The following is a 22,719-nucleotide window of genomic DNA, read 5'->3' on the forward strand; positions in this document are numbered from 1 at the left end:
ATTAACATATTCAGTTTTTGCCAACAGAAAGGCTTGCCCCAATTTTCAATATAAAATAGTTATTTTAAAAAAAGGTCAGCCAGTCTATGCCCATAATTCTCTTCCAAATCTGAAGTTCCCACCTGTTGCTACTGTCTTGAACATAAGATGTTAATAATTCATCATTTCTGCTGAGTCTTTCTTTACCTAACAGTAACTATCACCTATTTAACCATAACTAAGGCTCTGTTTTATCATGGGAAATGCATGATATTTCGCTCCAGAGACCATTGGCTTTGCCATTTACGAACAGAATGACTTTGGGCAAGACACTTCACTTCTCAGAGCTCTGGTTTTCTTATTTGGGAAGCAGGACTAAGGTACTATTTCCCTTACAAGATCGTACTTAGGGTCAAAATAATGTTTGCAAAGTGACTATATATATATGCCAAATATGCAAAGTGTCCCCTCAGGAGTTGGACCGACCAGGAGTTTGATCACTCACTATGACGTGCGCTGACCACCAGGATGCAGTGCGGAACAAAGGGAGGTCCCAGCAGGCAGCTGGCAGCTGCTAGGGACCCTACCTGTGTACGAATTTCGTGCACTGGGCCTCTAGTATACTATAAAATGTTATACAAAAGAAAGGTATATTTCTTTCATAACAATATATAGAGTAGGGGTAATTGAGCACTGTAGATGGCAGTTGAGTTTCAATAAGATTTGAAGTAAACTACTAGCTAATTAATTAAACAAATTCTGCCAGGTGAATTTCTGCTAAGTCAGGGATATTTCTGAGAGAGAGAGAAAGAGAGAGAGTGAGTCTCTTGAGGGCTTGATGAATATACCAGCATATTCACCAACCTCAGAAAGTTGTTTTCATCCCTGAAATTTTGAGGACCTCGAGTTTCCAGATGCCTGGAAGACTTCCCTGTATTTCACTAGGGTGGGAAATAATCTCAGGATCAACTCATACAAGAAAATGACACTTGAAGAGCATTCACTCTGTAGGACAATTTGGAGAGTATTGGAACGCAATTCCTGGCCTACCACTGAGACCTCTTCTAAAATCCCACAGTAAAGATCGGAAGCTTCACATGGTTTTCACTGTTGATTGCCTAAAGCTATAAATAGGTCTAAAGCTCATCTCGCTCCTTTTAGCCAAGAAGGGTCAGATTACAGGAGCAAAGCAAAAAAAAATAAAATAAAAGTCAGGGCCCTTTTTACTGTAGGGCAGTCCTCCCCACGTTCTCCTCTCTCTTCCTTCCTACTGTGCTATCCTAGAATCAAGGATCCCAGCAACAATGCCTCTGTTGAAACTTACAGGTAGGTGTGCAACAGTGTTTGGAGAGCACAGTTCTTTTAATAGGCAACCATTCCTTTAACTATCACATCAGCTCTGATGATCCTTTATTTAGGATTTATAGTAGCCTTAATAATACATTTCAGGAAGAGGCAAGACAAGGTTTTTCAAGTTTGGGATTTTTTTTCCCCTTAGTTTTGGGAGGGAGGTAATTTTCTAAAACTATCATGTGGTAGCAACTTTGACGATCCCGGTAGGAAACTGTGTACGGTATTTAATATCTACTCTGCTACTAGGCAAAGCCTGTGCTGCCACGCTTCTGAGAAGGGTCTGTACAATGTCTCCAGCTACAGGATTAGCTGGAAATCAGGACCATAACGGAAATATTAACCCAATCTCTGTATTCTGATGGTTCAACCCAGGTTTGTACACAGAGTAATTTTTAAAATAAGTTATGTCTTCTTCATTAAAAAGGTAATATATGTTTCACATGAAATAAAAAGAGAGGAATTCTACCAAAAAGTAAAAGTAATAAACACTCATTTAGAGAAATTGGGAAGTTAGGGAAAGTAGTAACAAGAAAAAAACAACCACCACAGTCCCATCATCCAAAGATATCACTTTTAACACATTAGTGTTTTTCTTTTCAATATATTTTCTTTGTAAATGTAAAGATTAAAAACACACACACAACTGTGATTATATTGCATGTCATTTTATATGGTGCCTATTTTCTTTTTTGCTTAACATTGTAACTTAATCATTTGCCATAGTCCTCCAACCCCTTTCTAAACATCATTTTAAAAAATTGATTTTACACACACACACACGATTTATAGTTCACTGGTTCTTTGTATGTGCCCTGACTGGGGATCAAACCTGAAACCTTGGTGTATCAGGACGACACTTCAACCAACTGAGCTACCTGGCTAGGACCTAAATATAATTTTAAATAGCTGTATAATTCCAAGCTGTATAATCCCTTAGGTTCTTTACAGTTTTTTATAAGTATGAACATGCACTGAGAATGATATTTGCACTAAATATTTTTTTGTGTTTAAGAATGATTTTAGTAGGATAGATCTCAGAAATGGCTGGTAGGTGTTAGCTGTTTCAGTTTACCTGCTACCAGCTTCACGTAAGAGTTTCCATTCCTTTTGATCAGGTTTTCTTTAAAACGACATTTTTATAAAGAGTAGCTCTTTATAAAAGAGGTTTTTTTTTGATGGCAGCAAATTGTAGGTCAATGGAAGAGTGAGCTGTAACAACACACTCCACCACACCCCTTTTTGTACCAATCTACATATTTCTATTCCAAAGCACTAATGAATAGCCACTATGATTTCTGAAAGTTGTTCATATAAATTGTCTTGTTTTATTTTACTTCATACAGCTGAAGAAAAACGTGAGTATATGGGACTATTTTCCCTGGCATTTGCCAAAGTATCAATTTTTAAAAGATACTATCCCAGAAACATGGGTGTTTTTCAGCAGTGTTTATTAAATGACACCACTGAGAGCCAGCAAAGCTAGCTCTATGACCAGAGATATCCCATAGCATAGCAAATGAGCTCACGGGTTTTCCAGACCACCCCCACCCCCTCAAAAAAATTCCTCTTTTTAAAAAAGTGAATCTCGGGACATTCATTTGAAAATTTGAAATAAAATCATTTTCTCCTTTAGATATAGATTAGCCAAGGGGATCTATTGAGTCTTGCTTTTGTAAACTCTCAACTCCAAAGCAAAATATAATATGGTGAATTTTTGTGACCTGGTAAAATAAAAGCCCGTTTTAGATAAAACTGTAACTTTACATGTATGTTCCCCTCCAGCTCAAATGAGACTTGTCCTTTAGCTGACTGTTGGTAGGTCTGCCTCTGAGTTCCTCTGTGAGATGAGATGTGGGCGATGAAGGGCCTACAAGCTGTCCTTCCTCCCCATTGACAAAGCACTGCTGAGAAATAAGCATGCTTTTCTGGATCTGCTGGGTGAAGAGCAAGCATGGTATTCCTTTTCTCGAGTCTTGCACATCCTATGTTAATAATAATAATCCCCAACTTCTGGCTAGGACTGTGTAGTTTTAAAACTATTCCTTTTTTAAATCTTTTTTTTCAATTACAGTTTACATTCAATATTATTCTGTTCTTGTTTAATCTTTATGACAATTCTCTGAAGTTGACATTATTATTATTAATGCTTGCCTTTTATGATGATGAACACTGAGACACCACCGATTGTGTGGTTTGCCCCAGGCCACCCATGGTCACAGACACTTTTTCTCACTCCTTAGGCCACTGTTCTTTCCGCTTCGCCCTCTACTCCTTGTTTCTGTTCTCTTGTCTGTTCTCTCTCTGAACATAGATGTCCTAACCTCAAGGCAGTTCGACTCAGACGCTCCATCCCCTCCCACACGACATGCTCAGAAAAGAGCTCAGCGATGATCTGCACAAATCCATGGGCATATCTGTCCTTCAGGCCATGAATCCAGGTTGTCACCAAATCTTATCTGCTCCTCTTCTGAAACACCAGCCTCACGCTTTCCTTTCCGCAACCACCACTCCCTGAAGTATTTTTGAAAGGCAGAGTTCTTGAATTACGAGTCAAATTTCAGCTGTGGTTACGTGAAGTCAAAACAACTGGTTGATTCAGTGGAAGGAAATATCAACCATATAATTTTTGTAAAAGACTTTTTTTTAGTTGATTCCATTTTATTGATTTTATGAAATAACTTAACCATGCATATTTCACTTAGATACTAAAGTTTTGCTGTTGGTTTTTAAAAATTTCATCTTTATTGTTGGAAAGTATTACAGATGCCTCCTTCTTTTCCCCCATTGACGCATATTGTCTGTGTCCAGGGGTTATGCATAAACTACTTCTTGAGAGTAGAATTTCTGCTTTTCAACTGTCTCTAGTGGCTTAGGAAGATACAATCTTAGTAAAAACAATCACATTTTAAAATATGGAACAGATAGATGTGTGCAGTCCCAGAGAATGAATGCTTATCTGGAAGAGCCAGATCTCAAGCACCTAGGACTTGGCTCCTGGGCATCCATTTCATCCTGTCCTTGCTGAGGCCTCCAGCAGCATCGCCACAGACCCAGCACCCTCATCCTCATCCTCTTCTTCATCATCATAACCCACTGGCCTGCTACCATTGGCCCTTCGTGATGCATGGAGCTTCTAACATCTGCTTGCCATTCATTCTTGAGGTGCATGTGCTTGTTGGTGATGCTCAGGGAGAAATGATACGCCTTCTAGGGATCAGTGGGCAGTGGGGTGGGGGAGGCATTCTCAAACCATCAAATGTACCTATTTAATGTTTTATTTGTTCCTTCGTGGATTGTGGTGCTTGCCAAAGAACTACTCAGAGCACTTTAAGATGCTTTTCAGTTTCAGAAAGTGCTTGAGTTTAATGGAGCAAATGGATGTGTGAAGTTCAGCCAACATAGAGGGCTTCTCTGTTACTCAGTTGTGACAGGCCAGGTTTTGAACAGTGGCTGACTGTTAGTGTTGGTGAAGTTATGAATCAATGACTGTCATTTCTAATGTGTGCTTCAGCCTGTACTAAGTCATGTCATTTATCATTCCCTTAATAGCCCAAAGCTAACCCAGAATGCCAAATATCTGTCTGACCAAGGCTACAAATGATACCATTCAGCTATTCTGGTGTTTTATTTCCCTTAAAGCATTTCCACGTACATTATCTCACCTTGTGTCACAACAGCCTGGTGAGCGAGGTTTGGTAGGCATTAGTATTCCCACGGTACAGAGAAGGAAACGGAAACAGAGGAAGGTGAAGGAGTTGGTACGTGCAGAACAGAGACTTGAACACGTTACACTTACTTAAGATAGAATTGCAATGGGGCATTTTGGAGACCTGTAGAGACGCTGATGGGGCGGGAGTAGGGGATCTTCCTCTTTGCATGCACTTTGCTTTGTCATCGTGTGAAGAATGTTCGTCTTCTACTGTCGCTCCAAATAGCTGGTTGCCATTTTCATTATTTGCTACCTACGCTTTGCTGGAAAAAAACCAAGAGACATTTAGAAGTATTAGAGGTAATGACTCTTTAGATGGAAACAACTGGGTATCTGGAAAATACGGTGGGATGCTGATCGCCATCACCACCCTTTCTGAGAGTCTTGGGGTTGTTCATTGCCGAGCTAAAGGTCACCCTTCCACCCGTTTTAAGAATGGAAAAATTAAAGCATGTTACAGTGGCTTTCCAAGGCTCACTCAGAAATGGGACTCCCAACACTAGGTAGTAAATTTTAGTGGTCTCCTTCCCCTCTATGCCAGCATTTTCCTAAGTTGTCAGGATTTTGGGGGAAAACAAACGAGGTTGTGATATAAGAGAAAAACACAGTATCTATCCTATGAGGAAGAAAGACCCTTAGTACACTTTTTTCTCAGAAGTACTCAGATCATTGGTTCTCTTTAGGAAGAAAAACTACAGGGACCAACAACTCTATGTACATCTTTAACCACCCCGCGCCCCCCCCCCCCAATAAATAAATAAATAAATAAATAAAACACGCCTCCAACCTAACTGAAGGACTATGCCGCATGGTTACCATGGTATCAAACTTAGCGCTGCCAGGTAAGGTGATCTTACGTTAAGTGCTAGTCCTACAAGAGCCCAAACCCATCTTTAGGACCCTCCTGAAAAGTGTCGTAAGAATCGGACCTGTGTTTCTGATCATGGATTTCCAAGCTACCCACACCAAGCCACTCAAGAGAGAGCAGCAGCAACTCCCACACATTTCTGGGACACTGGTCAGAGAGCAGGGGAGCCCTGCACCCCGGGCAGTCCTGAGCACTGTGCCTCACACATAGCAGAAACCCTCGATGACTTCTGCGGAAGTGCTTGAATACTAACACGCAAACACCTCTTTCAGAAATGGATGATGCCATGCGTAGCTTTGCTGAAAAAGTGTTTGCCTCTGAAGTCAAAGATGAGGGGGGCCGTCAAGAGCTTTCCCCCTTTGATGTGGATGACATCTGTCCAATTTCCCATCTCGAGATGCAAGCACACATATTCCACATGGAGTCTCTGTCCACCTCCACAGCAGGCAAGAGGTAAGTGGTGTAAGGGGGGTACTTAGTACATTGGGACACAAAGAAGGGGAAATGTCAGGACAGGTGGTTCAGTGTGTCTGAATGATGGTCCAACTCAAAGGAAGAATTCTTCCAGAAATTTAAAATTTCTCCTCCAACCCCCTTTATATACAGTAGGGCAAGGGAACAATCACTAAAACGGGAGAAAACAGTGGCCCTCCTACCCTCAGTCACAACTCCCTTCAGTTGAAGACGCCATATTCACCTGAGCAAGAGGACATGAGCTACTATGCGCTTGTTCCAAACCAAAGTGGGCTGATGGCCGCTGTGCACACACTCAACTTACGCCTGATGGGTTCAGGAACTGGAACGCGGGAGCCTCATCTTGAGACTCCAACCTTAGCCGGCCTTAGTGTTCCCCTACCTGATATGAATCCTGCCCTCCAGCCAGTCGGACCTCCTCCAGGCCCAGGAGCACAGCCTTCCATTTCTGCCTCGCTGCCCTGCCCACCCTATGCATACAATGCAGAATTACTGCCTCCCAACAACTTCCATAGATCCCTCTCCACAAATCTGTTTATTTTCCCTTATTTGAGCGACTCCACTACTCAGTGTCTGCCATGATTTAGAACTCAGACCTATATCAACCACTTACCTGGAACCTCCTCTTCATAGCACTCCCCCAACCTTCCACCCACCGCTTCACGGGGGAGAGAGCATTCTGCTGCCTTCCTCTTGGCTCTATGTCTGTAAAGAGAGAACAACAACCCACCTTCTTTGGCATCCCCCATAGGACTCAACATCGGGGTTGGATCAATAAGTACTTGCTGATTTGAAGAAGTAATATTGATTATGCAACTTGTAAGTTCCAGGTATTGTGCTAGGCATTTTATGTACATGAAATTGTACAGAAATTCTATAAGGAAGGCATCAGTACACAATTTTTTGCAGATGGGAGACAGAAGCTCACAGAATTGAAAGAATATGCACAGGTAGTAACTGATGCAGCCTGTGTTTATTGCAGTCCCCAGACTGCCTGTTCTACTAGGGGTGGGCACCTGGGAACAACGTCATGCTGAAAGCCTTCTAGTATGTTCCCTCAAGCCCACTGCTCCAGGAGGAAGGGAACAGTCATGTGATATCTCCTCCCATAGGGTCGGATCCTGTTTCTGACACCCAACCCACAATTTAGTTTTCACTTTTTGTTCTCCAAATGAAATTGCATAGTGAACATCAATTTATCACAATGAAACTTCCAACGAAGACAAAGATAAATCCTTTTATTTTTTTCATTTTAAACCCAGAAAAAAGCGTTTCTTCGGACGGAAGACTATTAATCTGTCTATTCCACAAAGTGAAACATCGTCCACCAAAATGTCCCAAATTGACGAATACATCTCTTCATCTCCAACCTACCAGGAGGTGCCCGATTTCCAGAGAGTGCAGATCACCGGGGATTATGCCTCGGGGGTGAGTAGCTCCTGGTCCCTAACTGCTGGGAAGACACTCAGCTTGATTGTTTCAGCTTCTTACCTTCATCCCCTTCCTTTTGAGAAAGGTGTTAGCTCCCCTGCCCTGTGTTATACATGACTGCATTTCAAAAACAATATGCCGGGACTTATATTTCTGTCTTGCTTTCATATTTTTGTTAATTTCTCCTTTATCTCATTTCTTGCACCTGGGGAATATGCAGTAGAATGCAGTGTGTGTGTGTTACACAATATAGTGGACAGATTTGAGCAAAAGAACCAAAGGAACCAGCTGGTGGACTGTTCTCACAAGGGCATCACCAAGCAGGAAAGGGAGCCTCCAGAGGGCACAGGGGGGCTCCTGGGAAAAGATGGACCCAGGACAGACATAGAATAGAGAGAAGGGCTACAGGCAGCATGACTCAATCCAGGAAAAAGAAGGGAAAAGAGAGAAGAGTGGAGAAACCAGAAGAAAGCAGGACGATGAGAGACAGGTGAGAAAATTCTAATGGGGCTATTACCCTTTGACCAACTGTCCTCTCCAGTTTCATTACAGATGCTTACATAATAGAGGGTGGCTTGGAACAGACTCTAGGATGCCACAGGAACAGTAAGTTCGTGGCATAAACAACTTGACCTGCCTGCTCTACCCAGAACAGTTGGTCAGTTAATAAATCTCTGCCACATGGACATGCAGAATCAGCATCGTATCGATGAAACTGCTGTTTAGTCATCAGTCTATGCTCCAAATATAGTTTTCCTGACCAGTCCTCAGCCCCTTTCTCTGCAACTGACCCACTTAGGGTTAGTCCTGAGGTATTGGAAAGTCACAGAGCAGTGCAATGACCACTGTTGTTGTTTAATCATTTTCTGTACCCAGATCCGTCTTCACCCTGTTAACTGAACAGAGAGGTAGAGGGAAACCAGGGCTAAGTTCTCACGGTCACTGATCCCTGGTAACAACTGATTCAGTTCAATCGGTCCTTACTGAGCACCGACTCTGTGGTAGGTATGGTGTGCTACGTGCTGAGGACACGAAGGTGAATAAGATCTAGATCTTACCCTTGAGGAGCTGATAAACTGGTGACCCATTAGGTGGCGAGACAAGCACGCCATGAAAGCAGGCCCTCAGACCTAGCACCTACGCCAGACTCGCTTGGCCAAGGTCAGCAGGTCTTTAAAAAGAGTTCAACTGATTAGAATCAATATCTGGGAACCACTGGGAACAAGCCTGCATAGGCCGATCTAGGAAATTTCCAGCAATTCCAAGACCATTTCACTCCAGAATCTCTCCACTTTTAGCCACAGATAAAGTTCTCTTTAAAATCATCCAAAAGAATGAGCTCTCACAGGATGATGTTCTGACCCATTTAAAGCTACAGAAGGCATGTTAGGATTTGAGGGATGCATGACACTCTACTCATCCCAAAATATTGCCCTCACTGACCAGCAAGTGGTCAGTTGAGATATTTTCTCTATATGCCCAAATTTAAAACGTTTATATGTTATCAGGAAGGAAGGAAGGAAGGAAGGAAGGAAGGAAGGAAGGAAGGAAGGAAGGAAGGAAGGAAGGAAGGGAGGAAGGGAGGGCAAGAGGGAGGATTTTTCATGTTAGAATGGGTTCTTTTCATCATATTTTCTGGATAATCACTGCTATCTAACAAATAACAAAAACAAACGAAGGAAGGAAGGAAGGAAGGAAGGAAGGAAGGGAGGAAGGGAGGGCAAGAGGGAGGATTTTTCATGTTAGAATGGGTTCTTTTCATCATATTTTCTGGATAATCACTGCTATCTAACAAATAACAAAAACAAACACAGGACAGTAAGGAAAGACTCGTCCGACAGGTAAGTTTTGGTGGAAATGGAAGAGTGAGGAAAACTTCAGGACCTGCCCCTGGAGGGAGACCCAGGGCCCGAGTCAGCTAGGAGGCAACCACGTGGGCAGGTGGGCTCAGCAATACTCAGGTCAGTTGGGAGGTGCCAACGACAAGCTTTCCCCACGTCTCGGATTTCCACAGGAATGACTCTGATGCCCTGAAATGTTTTTGGCAGGTTACAGTTGAAGATTTTGAAATAGTATGTAAGGGTCTGTATCGGGCACTTTGTATACGGGAGAAATACATGCAGAAGTCCTTTCAGAGGTTCCCTAAAACCCCCTCCAAGTACTTGCGGAACATTGATGGGGAGCCTTGGGTAGCAAATGAGAACTTCTATCCAGGTAAGTAATTCTCTTCTTCAATGTATGGAATATATCTTTAGGTTCAACTACTAACTATTAAATATGCCCCTAGATTAAAAATAATCCAGTCTAAAAATACCAGAGTCATGCCCTAACTCAGTGGTTCTCAACCTTCTGGCCCTTTAAATACAGTTCCTCATGTTGTGACCCAACCATAAAATTATTTTTGTTGCTACTTCATAACTGTAATGTTGCTACTGTTATGAATCTTAATGTAAATATCTGATATGCAGGATGGTCTTAGGCGACCCCTGTGAAAGGGTCGTTCGACCGCCAAAGGGGTCGCGACCCACAGGTTGAGAACCACTGCCCTAACTGGTGTGGCTCAGTGATTGGAGTTTCAGCCCACAAACCAAAGGGTCCTGGGTTCGATTCCCGGTCAAGGGCACGTACCTGGGCTGGAGGTTCCATCCCAGCCTGCCGGGCCCCTTACTTTCAAGGCTGTGACAGTGTGGACTTTGTTCTTAGCTTTCTTAGGTTGAAACTGTAGCAGTGGAAAGAAGGGGTCATTCATCCATATAATCCCTTCTTAACTCCTTGAGCAGAAAGCATATGTGCTCTAAAATGTGGGAAATATAATTACAATTAGAATTGTCATTCTTACAACAAAAATTTATTTTATATTTCCATGTATATTAAAACTACTCAAGATGGAGCACAAAGGATTCTTAGGGCAGTAAGACAATTCTGTGATACTGTAAGGTTGGATACATGTCATTATACATCTGTTAAAACCCATAGAATGTACAACACCAAGAGTGAACCCTGATGTAAATTATAGACTCTGGGTGATAACAAGGTGTAGGCTCATTGACTGTAACACATGTACCTCTCTGGTGGGGGACTGATAGTGAGGCTCTGTGTGTGTATGAGGGGGGCACCTAGGGGTACATGGGAACTCTGTACTGGGTGCTCAGTTTTGCTGTGAACCTAAAACTGCTGTGATAATTAAGCCTATTAAAAAATATCATCTCTACATTAAGACTGATAGAGAAGGTTGGTTTAAATAAGGAAAAGGTCCAAACTCTACTTTCTAACTGTCATTTTATTTTTATTTCTATGCAATTATTTCATAAGCTAAGAAAACACTCTAAACAGGAAGCCTCTGATAACCAACTTTAGTAAATAATTAAAATTATTTGTAAATAACATATCAATTATGTAAACAGTACTTCTAAAGAACTTGAAAATTATTCTTATACCAGATAAAAACTATGATAGTTACTTCATACTACTAATTTAGTCACCTTTGAGCAACAACGTAAAAATAAACTTTATCAGCTCTGGATAACGACAATCTACAATGTACAGCATTCCAAACGAATGAGATTTTATAGTATTTCATATTTTGGTTGTTTTTATGTGGTCATTCATCCTGTGTGCTGACACATTCCTCCGTGTTTCATTGAAAGTCTTCACCCCTCCTGTGAAGAAGGGAGAAGACCCTTTCCGAACAGACAACCTCCCGGAAAACCTGGGTTATCACCTCACAATGAAGGACGGCGTGGTCTATGTCTACCCCAGCGAAGCGGCAGCCAGCAAGGATGAGCCTAAGCCGCTTCCCTACCCCAATCTGGACTCCTTCGTAGATGATATGAATTTTTTACTTGCTTTGATTGCCCAAGGACCCGTGTAAGCGTTTAGTGAGATCTAACCTACTACTCCAACTATTGATAGGAAACATAAGTATTTATTAAGTGCTTATGATGTTTAAAAAGCTGTGCTAAACCCTCCATGTACATGATTTCTTATACTCCTCAAAATTGTTCTATGAAGTATTTATTTATAATTTCACTTCTACAGGCTGAGATTTTGATGCGTTAAGTAATTTTCCCAAAGTCACACAACTGACTGAGAAAGGATTCGAGCCCAAAGATGCCAACTCCAAAGCCAGGGCCTTCACCTTGAGCCACACGGTCTCCCCTGCCTTGAAATGCCTTCCTAAGTCCTCCCTCATTATTATGTCCAATTTTGATGAAAAGATTAAGCCCTTGGGACCCAGAGTAAACTGAAATGTTTGTTCTAATAATTGTTTCCTGTAGTTATTGAGGGTCCTGATGGTTTTGAAATTGTGACTTCCTTAAATGTCTGGAATTTTTTAGAATCATGTGCTTTAATTTTTCACAGAAAGACCTACACCCACCGGCGCCTGAAGTTCCTCTCCTCTAAGTTCCAGGTCCATGAGATGCTCAACGAGATGGATGAGTTAAAGGAGCTGAAGAACAACCCCCACCGGGATTTCTACAACTGCAGGAAGGTAAGCGTTTTGCTGCTCAGTGGTCATCCCTGGGCAAAAACATTAACCCAATTAGTATTTTCTGAGCAGGACAAGAAAGATACTGTCTTTCTGATTAAGGTGAGATTTCTGTAGATTACGTGGAATTTACTAAAAGCAGATAGATTATGTCCAAAAGGTTAAAAGCCATTTGTATGAGTTCCACATAGAAAGGTTTACCACATTCTTGTCATAAAAAGTTATAATCCTCAACCACAGTCTTAAATGTCTGGAATTTTTTTAGAATCATGTGACTTAATTTTTCACAGAAAGACCTACACCCACCGTCGCCTGAAGTTCCTCTCCTCCAAGTTCCAGGTCCATGAGATGCTCAATGAGATGGATGAGTTAAAGGAGCTGAAGAACAACCCCCACCGGGATTTCTACAACTGCAGGAAGGTAAGCGTTTTGCTGCTCAGTGGTCATCCCTGGGCAAAAACATTAACCCAATTAGTATTTTCTGAGCAGGACAAGAAAGATACTGTCTTTCTGATTAATGTGAGATTTCTGTAGATTAAGTGAAATTTACTAAAAGCAGACAGATTATGTCCAAAAGGTTAAAAGCCATTTGTATGGGTTCCACATAGAAAGGTTTACCACATTCTTGTCATAAAAAGTTATAATCCTCAACCACAGAAATAACAAAAGCAAATAAAACCTCAAAACCCACTATTCAGGATCAGAAAGATCTTCATCCTAGTCCTTTTTCTTCTACTTCCTGACTGTAAGACATTGGAGAAGGGATTAAATATTTCGGAGTTTCATATTCCTCATTGAGAAGCATATCTGCTCAGTCTAGCTCACAAAAGGATTATGGACACTCAATGAACTAATGATTGTGGAAAACACATCAACTGGGAACACTTCCAAGATGTGTTCTGACCATTTAAGTGGTTGCAAGGAAGTGGGAATAGGAAATATATGGACAGAGATTTGGGACCAAATTCTGTGTAACCTATCAATACTTCAGCTTATAAAATTGTAATTATAAAAATAGCTCATACGTGCTGTCATAATTTCAATCCTTTTTCTCTTGGGGGCTGGAAACTATGGTATCTACTTCACTTCCGGATGTGTCTCAGGGGTAGAGAATGGTCCCCAAGAATTTTGTGTGGATCAGATGTAAAGGGGAAGTAAATTGGATGTAACGTTTTACAACAGAAGCAGGCATTGTGATTCCATCCAGCCTAACCTTCACATCCTTGCAAGGACATAGAAAGGTGCCAGGGGTGTTTTGTTTGGTTGGGTTTTTTGTTTGTTTGTTTGTTTGGGTTTTTTGCTGGGCCTTTTCCAACAGCTGTCAAGTCACAGCCTTGTTACTTATTCCTTCCTCCCACCACAGTGGGATTCGCAGGCACCATAGCCTCTAACAGAGCAGTATAACGAAAGCTGACTGCTGGTTTTCTTTCTCTGAATGTACACTCAGGTGGACACCCATATCCATGCAGCTGCTTGCATGAACCAGAAACACCTTCTGCGCTTTATCAAGAAATCTTACCACGTTGACGCTGACAGAGTGGTCTATAGCACCAAGGAGAAAAAGCTGACCCTAAAGGAGCTTTTCGCTAAATTAAAAATGCATCCCTACGACCTGACTGTTGATTCTCTGGATGTTCATGCTGTAGGTTGAAAAGATAACGTCATTTTCACTCGAACACTGAAGAACCCCACATGCCTGTCTCCTACAGACTCTCCCTTCTCAGAGCCATGCTGGCTTACCATGCTGACCGCAAGCACCACAGACAATGTTAAGGTTTATTCACTCATCAACTGTCCCAGATTCCATTCTTGGAGCCCAGCCCCTTCCCTTGCCACCAGGCCCCTGTTCCTCATGGCCATTCCCTAGCTCTCTGTGTCCAGGCAACTCGGGTAACGACACCCGTGTGTTCCTGTTTCCTGATTCAGGGACGCCAGACTTTCCAGCGTTTTGATAAATTCAATGACAAATACAATCCTGTAGGAGCAAGTGAGCTGCGGGACCTCTACCTTAAGACTGACAATTACATTGATGGGGAATATTTTGCCACTATCATCAAGGTGAGGAGGAACCACCAGATCTATGGTGCCTGGCCTAGCTCTTGAGGAGGGAGAGAGAGAGGGAGGAAAGAAAGGAGAGAGGAGAGAGGAAGGAAAGAAGGAAGGGAGGGAAGGAGGGAGGGAAGGAGGGAGGGAAAAAGCAGGCTATCCTTGGAATCAAGCACTACATAAATGAATATAAGAATTTCTTCTGAAATGTCTGCTGTGATGATTTTAAAAGACCTCTATTCCTAGGATTAGATTTGGGATTAAGGACCTGCCTCTCAGGCTTTGGGAGCTGTAAATTCAGGAAGAGTTGGGATTAGAAGCCGCAACTCATTTTCATGCCTGAGCATTAGGGAGCGGGAATGACATGTGGAGTTGGGAGACGTGTGTTTTGGGAGGTAGGGGGCCTATGAAAAGCTGGATTTCTTTTGCAGGTGCCTGGGATATCTCATCATGCCTAGTCTGACTTTTTCACTCTCTAGACTCCATGATGTCCTATCCGTCTTTTCCTCCCCGTGGGATTCCCCTCAACTCTGTTCCCACAGCCTAAGGCTTAGAGCTTAACCTTGACAGTTTCCCACTGACTTCTCATGTTTCCTCCATTCTTCTTCGTACCCATCTCCTGCTCCTGGACCCCACAGGCTCAGCCCCCTGATTTAACCTAGTCTGACTTTTTCACTCTCTAGGCTCCATGATGTCCTATCTGTCCCCCCGCCCCACGGGATTCCCTCAACTCTGTTCCCTTAGAGCAGCGGTTCTCAACCTGTGGGTCGAGACCCTTTTGGGGGTCGAATGACCCTTTCACAGGGGTCGCCTAAGACCATCGGAAAACACATATGTAATTACATATTGTTTTTGTGACTCATCATGCCTAGTCTGACTTTTTCACTCTCTAGACTCCATGATGTCCTATCCGTCTTTTCCTCCCCGTGGGATTCCCCTCAACTCTGTTCCCACAGCCTAAGGCTTAGAGCTTAACCTTGACAGTTTCCCACTGACTTCTCATGTTTCCTCCATTCTTCTTCGTACCCATGTCCTGCTCCTGGACCCCACAGGCTCAGCCCCCTGATTTACTTGTAGGAATTCCTGGCTTTGGACTCCTCTCTTGGCTTTGCAGGAGGTAGGTGCAGACCTGGTGGAGGCCAAGTACCAGCACGCCGAGCCCCGCCTGTCAATCTACGGCCGAAGTCCTGAGGAGTGGAGCAAACTCTCCACCTGGTTCGTCCGCAACCGCATCCACTGCCCCAACATGACATGGATGATCCAGGTCCCCAGGATCTAGTACGTACCTGCCTCACCTCCTCTACACAAACAAGAAACGGGCAGCCGATCAAGACAGGAATACACTCTCCGTCCTGGGTCCTGCGTCCTGGGTGCCTGACTGTTCCCTCTGGGTGCAGCACGCCTGGCCAGAGACAGAAGTTAGGAAGATCCTATCAGTTCAAGTTTCTAACTAGAAGGCTTTTTTTTTTTTTTTTAAACACAGGACTTCACGTAGATCACAAAGTAACTTATTGAGAATGATTAAAACTTAGCTAAGAACTACATGCATTTTACTATACACTTTCTTTCTCCTGCTCTTCCTCTCTGTGTCCAGTTCACTCTTTCCCATTCTCATCTCTACTGGGATATAGCTTCCTTGTATCAGAACCACGTCTAACTGTCTGCTGATCGTCTCATCAGCAAGTGCTCAAGTTCTCCATAATCAATGAGTCTTTATCAATGGTGTTACCATCTGTTAATTACTCATTGCCCTCAGAGATGTTCGGTGTCATTGAGTATTTATCTAACATAAGTGTTGATATATTTTCTGGCCACCTACTTCATGTTCTGTGTGCCCTGTGGCAATACAAGAATTTTATCCTATCTCTTTAGCCAAAAAAGTAACTTTTGGGCTGGAATTAGTACTTTCCGTGTAATATCATTACAGCGGAGAGGCAGTAGGTGTGGTGGTTAGAAGCATGGACCCAGACTGGCTGTGCTTGAATCCTGACCCTACCACATACTTAGCCGTGTGCCTTGGTTTTATCATCTTTAAAATGGGGTAATACCAGTACTTAACTTACTGAGTTGTTATGAGGATTAAGTTAGCTAATATTTCTGGTCCGTTACTAGAGTGGCTGGCATATGCTGAGTGCTATCATAAGAATTTGTTAGACTGCCCTTGGCTGCAATACATCAGGATTGTTCTTGATAACTGTCCCATGTGCACCATCTTGTACGCCACACACATAAATAATTGAACCTTTTATGTTATAGTCCCTATACTCCTCATTCTCTACCTAGATTTAGCTGTGAAGGTTCGCTTTTCTCACCACCTGAGGATTTGTAGAAGAGGTGGGGCCAGCAGGCAAGAAATTGATACTTTCTATGCCCAACCACAACTGAATCCCTCTTTATGGGTAACCAAGAAGAGTGTACCAGGATGGACATACTAGGTCTTTTCCTGAACATGGCATTTGGTCCTCTGCTTCCCTTGAATTGGGGCTATCAGTCCTAAAAATCTTCCTGTCCTCCTAAAAGGATTTGTAGAAGAGGTGGGGCCATCAGGCAAGAAATTGATACTTTCTATGCCCAACCACAACTGAATCCCCCTTTATGGGTAACCAAGAAGAGTGTACCAGGATGGACATACTAGGTCTTTTCCTGAACATGGCATTTGGTCCTCTGCTTCCCTTGAATTGGGGCTATCAGTCCTAAAAATCTTCCTGTCCTCCTAAATTCTCTTCATTCTTGCCTCTAGCGATGTGTTTCGAGCTAAGAATTTCCTTCCGCACTTTGGGAAGATGCTGGAGAATATTTTCATGCCAATATTTGAGGCCACCATCAACCCCCAGGCTCACCCAGACCTCAGTGTCTTCCTCAAGCATGTAAGCATGACCTGTTGGCCTTCATCTTGCTGCGCACAAACAAGCCCACCTACCTGGCCGGGACTAATCCCTGGTGCTTATCTCTGATGTTTGGTCCTTGCCTTTGGGAGCTGAAAGTTTGTCTGAGGGCCGGGACCCTGAAGTCAGACTGAACCCATGGCCTGGTTTGCTTTTCCTGGCAGATTACTGGCTTTGACAGTGTGGATGATGAGTCCAAACACAGTGGCCACATGTTTTCCTCCAAGAGCCCCAAGCCCCAGGAGTGGACAACGGGAAGTAATCCATCTTACACTTACTACGCCTACTACATGTATGCGAACATCATGGTGCTCAACAGCCTGAGAAAGTAAGTAGATGAGAATTGGAGCGAGGAGAATCTATTTGGCACACTTCTCTCCTGGTGCATGGGCACCTGTGGCAGTCAAGGGCCTGAACTGCGCCGGTGGGATGCTTCCAGCTGGCTCAAATCAGACATGTCTTCCCCTTGACTTTTTCTCCAGTTTCTTATATTTATTTAGGGGCAGGAATGGACATTTTGGAGCCTCCAGTAACATTCACAGTTCATTTTCTTTGGATGTTTACAGTAATTTACAGTAGTAACTATGCAATTTATTATAAAACCCCATGCATTTCCCCCCTCTTGATAGATCTAAGTAAGAATAAGTAGAGGAATATTATTCTGGGGCTTTCTGGAAACAGTTTCCCCCTGAAGTGTGAGTAGGAGAAATGATGATATGGGGACGCTGCTGAATTTCCTGTGGAAACTAAAGATGTTTCTGTTCAGGTAATCAAATCCTGACTTTCCTCTGTACCCTCCTGTTCTCTGCTGCCTATTTTTCAAAAGTCTGTGTTTAGGAAGACTTAAGATCGTGACTCGGAATTGCTGGTTTTGCCACGTCCTTTGAATGCCCTTCCAGAGAGTTCATTTTTCTATCACATTTTCTCATAAATTGCTCTATGCCCAGAATTGTTGCCAGGTCCTAGTCAGTCACTTGTGACTCCTACAGCAGTTCCATTTCCCTAGGGAACGAGGCATGAATACGTTTCTGTTCCGACCTCACTGTGGGGAAGCTGGAGCGCTCACCCATCTCCTGACAGCATTCATGACAGCAGACAACATTTCTCATGGCCTGAATTTAAAAAAGGTGAGGCGGAGGCTCTCTTAATAATAGTTCATTTTTTAAACAATCAAACTTGAAAGACTCATAGACACAGAGAACAGATTGGTGATTGCCAGAGGGGAGACGGGTTGGGTGAATGGGTGAAAAGGTGAAGGGATTAAGACTATTCTGTGACTACCTATGTGTAAAGAACAACATAGGGAATATAGTCAATAATACTGTAATAACTATGTATGATGCCAGGTAGGTACGGGAAATATTGGGAAGAATACTTTGTAAGGTATATGAATGTCAAATCACTATGCTGTATACCTGAAGCTAATCCAAAATAAGATTGAATGTAAACTGTTATTGAAAAATAAAATTACAAAGAATAATGACTTTTTATTGGAGCTAGTCACAAGTCATTATCAAGACTGACATCAGGTTAAAGTAGAACAAAACTGGTTGTGAGATTATTTAGTGCCGTTCATTTCACAGAGGCCCAGAGAAGTGAAGGAACTTGCTCAAGATTACCCCGCTATTGACGGCCGAGATGGGTTAGCAGGTGGCCTGGCTTCCATTTTAGGACTCTGACAAAGGATATTTCAGAGGCAGCTTGGCTCACCTTACGCTAGTGTTTGCCAGATTCCTTGTTATAGCACGTCTTAAAATGCCTCTCGTGAGAGTCAGAACTCCCTTGTAGAGAAAAAAAGAAATGTTTCTAGGTGAGGTCTTTTGCCAGAGACAGCCATCCAGCTCAATGCTTCTGAGAGCTGATGATCCCACATCATTTTATTCTAAATAGTATTCATATTTAAAAATGATTCCTCTTCTTCACAAGGGGATTTAAAGGACAGGTGATAATTACTTGAAAGCTAAAACTTGAGGTAGACCATGGGGTTTTAGCATTTCTCATTTGTATCCCTTTGTCAACATCCTTAAATAATTTTCTTTTCCTTTTCCCTTTCAGACTCCTGTATTACAGTATCTGTTTTTCTTAGCTCAGATTCCCATCGCTATGTCGCCATTAAGTAACAACAGCTTATTTCTAGAATATGCCAAAAATCCTTTCTTAGATTTCCTCCAGAAAGGGCTAATGATCTCACTGTCTACAGATGACCCAATGCAATTCCACTTCACCAAGGTACTCATATGGAATCTTGAACAATACAAGCATATTTTGTTGGGCTGTTGTTTCCCACCCAGAAATTTTAAAGTTAAATTGATTTATTTCACTATTCTTTTTGTGTAAGGTGCCGTTCTTTTAATGCATTCTTTTCCTTTCTTTCCTGCTTTCTTTTTGCCTCATTTAAATACATAACCGAAGGAGCCCCTAATGGAAGAGTACGCCATTGCCGCACAAGTCTTCAAGCTGAGTACCTGTGACATGTGTGAGGTGGCAAGGAACAGCGTTCTGCAATGTGGAATTTCTCACGAGGTAGACCTGTCTTTGCCTGGTTGCCCTTCGGATTTTAGATCTGGTCACCTGAATATTGAAAACTGAGTTGGAAATACACGTGGGAAAAAATTATCCCCCAAATCACATGCAGTTGCTATGGACAGGGACTAGAAAGAATTATTCTATTTCTCTGGCCATGCCTTTTGGGCAAGGGAAATAAAATGCACTTGTGTCTCAGCTGACCATGCACACTGAGGCACTGGTGAGTGCTTTTAATCGTTTTCTTCTTCTTCTTCTTCTTTTTTTCCTTTTGCCAATGGCTAACATAAGGAAGGAATCCTTGTGGAGGGTGTAATAATTGTCTATATCAGGGTACAAAGGGATAACAACCATTCTCCTTACTTTTCTCTTATAGGAGAAAGCGAAGTTCCTGGGCAACCATTACCTAGAGGAAGGCCCTATGGGAAATGATATCCGGAGGACAAATGTCGCCCAGATCCGCATGGCCTATCGCTATGAAACCTGGTGTTATGAACTTAATTTAATTGCCGAAGGCCTTAAGTCAGGAGACTAAAATAAATAAACCAAATAATATGTGGGTGAGATTTTCATGTGAATAATAATAGTTACCAGTTCTTGAATCCTTACTAGAAGCCAAGGACTGTATTAGATATTATTCCACTGACATCATTTAATTTAACTCGTTTCACAACTTTATAAAGAAGGTGTTACTATCTCTATAGCAGGGAAGATGAATAAACTGAAGTTAGTGAAGTTAATAACCTGCACAAGGATACACCTAAGTGAGCAGTAGCAGTGGGGACCTAGGTTTGTCTGATCCCAGAATTTCTATGACCTCAGGCAAAACAGTTATTAAGGCGGGGGGCGGGTGGGGATAAAAGCAATGACTTGTTATTGGGAGAACTTTTGGTTTATAGAATAAAACTTGCTTAGGCACTTGGATCATTGAAAAGTCCTTCTGACCAGATATAAGTGAAGAGTGGCTTTCTTAGACAAAAGTAGAACAGGTGTAAATATAGAAAATGTATACTTATGAGTTACTCTACTTAGTGAGAATTTATCTTACAAAAGGATTCTTAGCTTTAAGGATTTCATTGACAATAAAGTTATAGTCACTTATAGTGATACATTTTAAATGATTTCACTTACCAAAACAAGATACAAGTTTCTAGAAATTGCCTATTACTCAGGCTGAAGTCATATTCCAATTAGCCAGACTATACTTATGCACATACAACTGTGTTGCCATCTAGTGGTTGGGCTGATACTTCATTCATATTACTTAGTAAACAATTACTGATCGAATATCAAAAGCATCAGGTACTATTCTAGACAGCAAAGGTATAAGGAATAAGCTTTCATCCCTACTCTCAAGTAGTTCACAATGTGAAGTTATAGGATCAGTGGATACAAACGTGAAAAAGAGAATTTGGTGAAACATCTCAGAAAGAAATGACGTTCGTTTCAAATGGAAAAAAAATTAAAAATAGCAAATTCCTGTCTGTCTCCACATTCTATACAGGTTGTCGTAAGCAGAGGCGTGATCCCAACAGCATGTTTGTACTAGTCCTAGTGTTAAGTCTCCTCCCTGTTTTCTGAAGTTTAAGTTCTGTTAGCTGAGTATGTGTAGGTCCCTTAGAGAACCTGATTTTATTTTACTTTATCAAAATAATACAAACCGCTAAATTTAACATCCTATTCTCAGACTTAAAAAGACGCTACCACTAGGTATATCTCCATCTTACCCATGAGAGGGCAGTAGAATACATACATGGTAATGCATTTATTAAACCCATAGAAACCCACTCAGCTTTGGTTTCATACTTGGTATGTGTAATCAATCTGCCTCATTTTGCCAAATAACCTTCTGGAGTGCAAACTCTGAACTCTGAAATAAATCTGCCTTTTGAAATAAAATTCAAATCCACACTATTCTAGCCCAACATTTCATCTTAAACGACTTTGGGGAAGTTTTCTAAATATGTAAGAACTTGGGTGTGGAGAGAGCAGAGCGCCTGAAGAATGGCTTCTCTGTGTACAACACATCCAACAGCAACTTGGGCTTACTCCTCACGGGTGGCAGAATACTATGGCCTTCCTGTGACATTACGCCCTATACATAAAAAAATTAAAATTAAAATAAATAAATAAATATGTAAGAACTTGGGAGAGTAGGGGGGAGGGGGAATTGCCCATAAAGATCACTGTTCAACATTTACTACAAACAATACATTTATTTCCTGATTGAGTCAGATTTTAAAAATGTCTTGTCATGACTTTTTTTTTGCCCCATCATAGAAGGTAACTCCTGTATCACTGTCCACAACTCATGGTTTCACGACGGTCTGGGACGTTCAGCTTTTACTGCTGTGGCTAAATTGGCTTGTGCCAGTCATGGGCGATGTGTAACCAAACACCTCTCTTTCTGGCAGGCTTCTATTTTGGTACCTCTATGTGAACAGATGTGGGAAGAGCTTGGGCACCGGACCCAAGAGGCTCTGGCGGAGTGGGCGGGCAAAAAAAATGGGGTGGTTAGCGAGCGCCTGGGAAACAGGCTCCACGCCTCCTCGTCTCGCAGCTTCAGTGAAACTGGGTGCTGCCCGCGGGAGGCGCAGCGCCCTGCACATACCTGAGCAGGAGCGTGTTGCAGGCGCAGTGCTTCTGCTTGTGTCACAACAGGGCGTGGGGCCGACCTCGGGCTCTGGGCGTATCAAAGGCTTCCCTGCTCTGGGATTTCAAGCCTCCGGTGTTGGGAGCGTTACTTGCAACTACGTTTCAAATTCGCACCACACTGCCATCGCCCGGGACATTTGCTCCTCGAGCTCCGCCAGGGAAACGGTGACCCCGGGCCTCCTGCGCCCGGCGGCAGGAGACACGCCCATGGTTTCCTTGAGCGAGGTGCCATTTGCATCACCTGAGGCCGCGAAGTCGGGTCAAGTTCAGGTCCGTCGCGGAGGGGCCGGTCCGCAGGCCCCGCGAG

At 42.6% G+C, this 22,719-nt stretch overlaps 2 protein-coding genes and 1 long non-coding RNA gene across 3 annotated transcripts in view; 2 read left to right on the plus strand and 1 right to left on the minus strand.

Moving 5' to 3' along the window:
* The first annotated feature begins 1,216 nt into the window (after positions 1 to 1,216).
* Positions 1,217 to 20,316, plus strand: AMPD1 (adenosine monophosphate deaminase 1). Its single transcript, XM_005859969.2, has 16 exons — positions 1,217 to 1,305; positions 2,676 to 2,687; positions 6,182 to 6,362; positions 7,646 to 7,811; positions 9,863 to 10,028; positions 11,462 to 11,681; positions 12,177 to 12,306; positions 13,751 to 13,945; positions 14,230 to 14,361; positions 15,464 to 15,627; positions 17,090 to 17,216; positions 17,399 to 17,562; positions 18,241 to 18,361; positions 19,290 to 19,463; positions 19,647 to 19,757; positions 20,134 to 20,316. Exons 1-16 carry the CDS (start codon positions 1,284 to 1,286, stop codon positions 20,290 to 20,292), a joined length of 2,244 nt encoding a protein of 747 aa, XP_005860031.1. The 5' UTR covers positions 1,217 to 1,283; the 3' UTR covers positions 20,293 to 20,316.
* LOC106725026 lies at positions 12,620 to 22,460 on the minus strand. The gene is made up of 3 exons (XR_001360866.1): positions 22,369 to 22,460; positions 15,636 to 15,751; positions 12,620 to 12,752 (listed from the first exon to the last, which is right to left on the minus strand). It is a non-coding gene; the product is annotated as an uncharacterized LOC106725026 (long non-coding RNA).
* Positions 22,461 to 22,648: 188 nt separating this feature from the next.
* Positions 22,649 to 22,719, plus strand: part of DENND2C (DENN/MADD domain containing 2C) — a 51,367-nt gene continuing 51,296 nt past the window's right edge. The window contains exon 1 of the mRNA XM_005859971.2: positions 22,649 to 22,682. The gene's annotated coding sequence lies outside the window, so the exon portion shown is untranslated. The remainder of the gene's footprint in view (positions 22,683 to 22,719) is intronic.

The sequence above is a fragment of the Myotis brandtii genome, unplaced genomic scaffold, assembly GCF_000412655.1.
Source record: "Myotis brandtii unplaced genomic scaffold, ASM41265v1 scaffold131, whole genome shotgun sequence".
NCBI classification, from domain to species: domain Eukaryota; kingdom Metazoa; phylum Chordata; class Mammalia; order Chiroptera; family Vespertilionidae; genus Myotis; species Myotis brandtii.

Excerpts from the sequence above, each read along its gene's own strand:
- AMPD1 (XM_005859969.2), top strand. The coding sequence starts at position 1,284 with ATGCCTCTGTTGAAACTTACAG. Across the intron at positions 15,628-17,089 it reads ATCCAGGTCCCCAGGATCTA|CGATGTGTTTCGAGCTAAGA; the intron begins GTACGTACCTGC and ends TCTTGCCTCTAG. Across the intron at positions 17,217-17,398 it reads TCAGTGTCTTCCTCAAGCAT|ATTACTGGCTTTGACAGTGT; the intron begins GTAAGCATGACC and ends TTTTCCTGGCAG.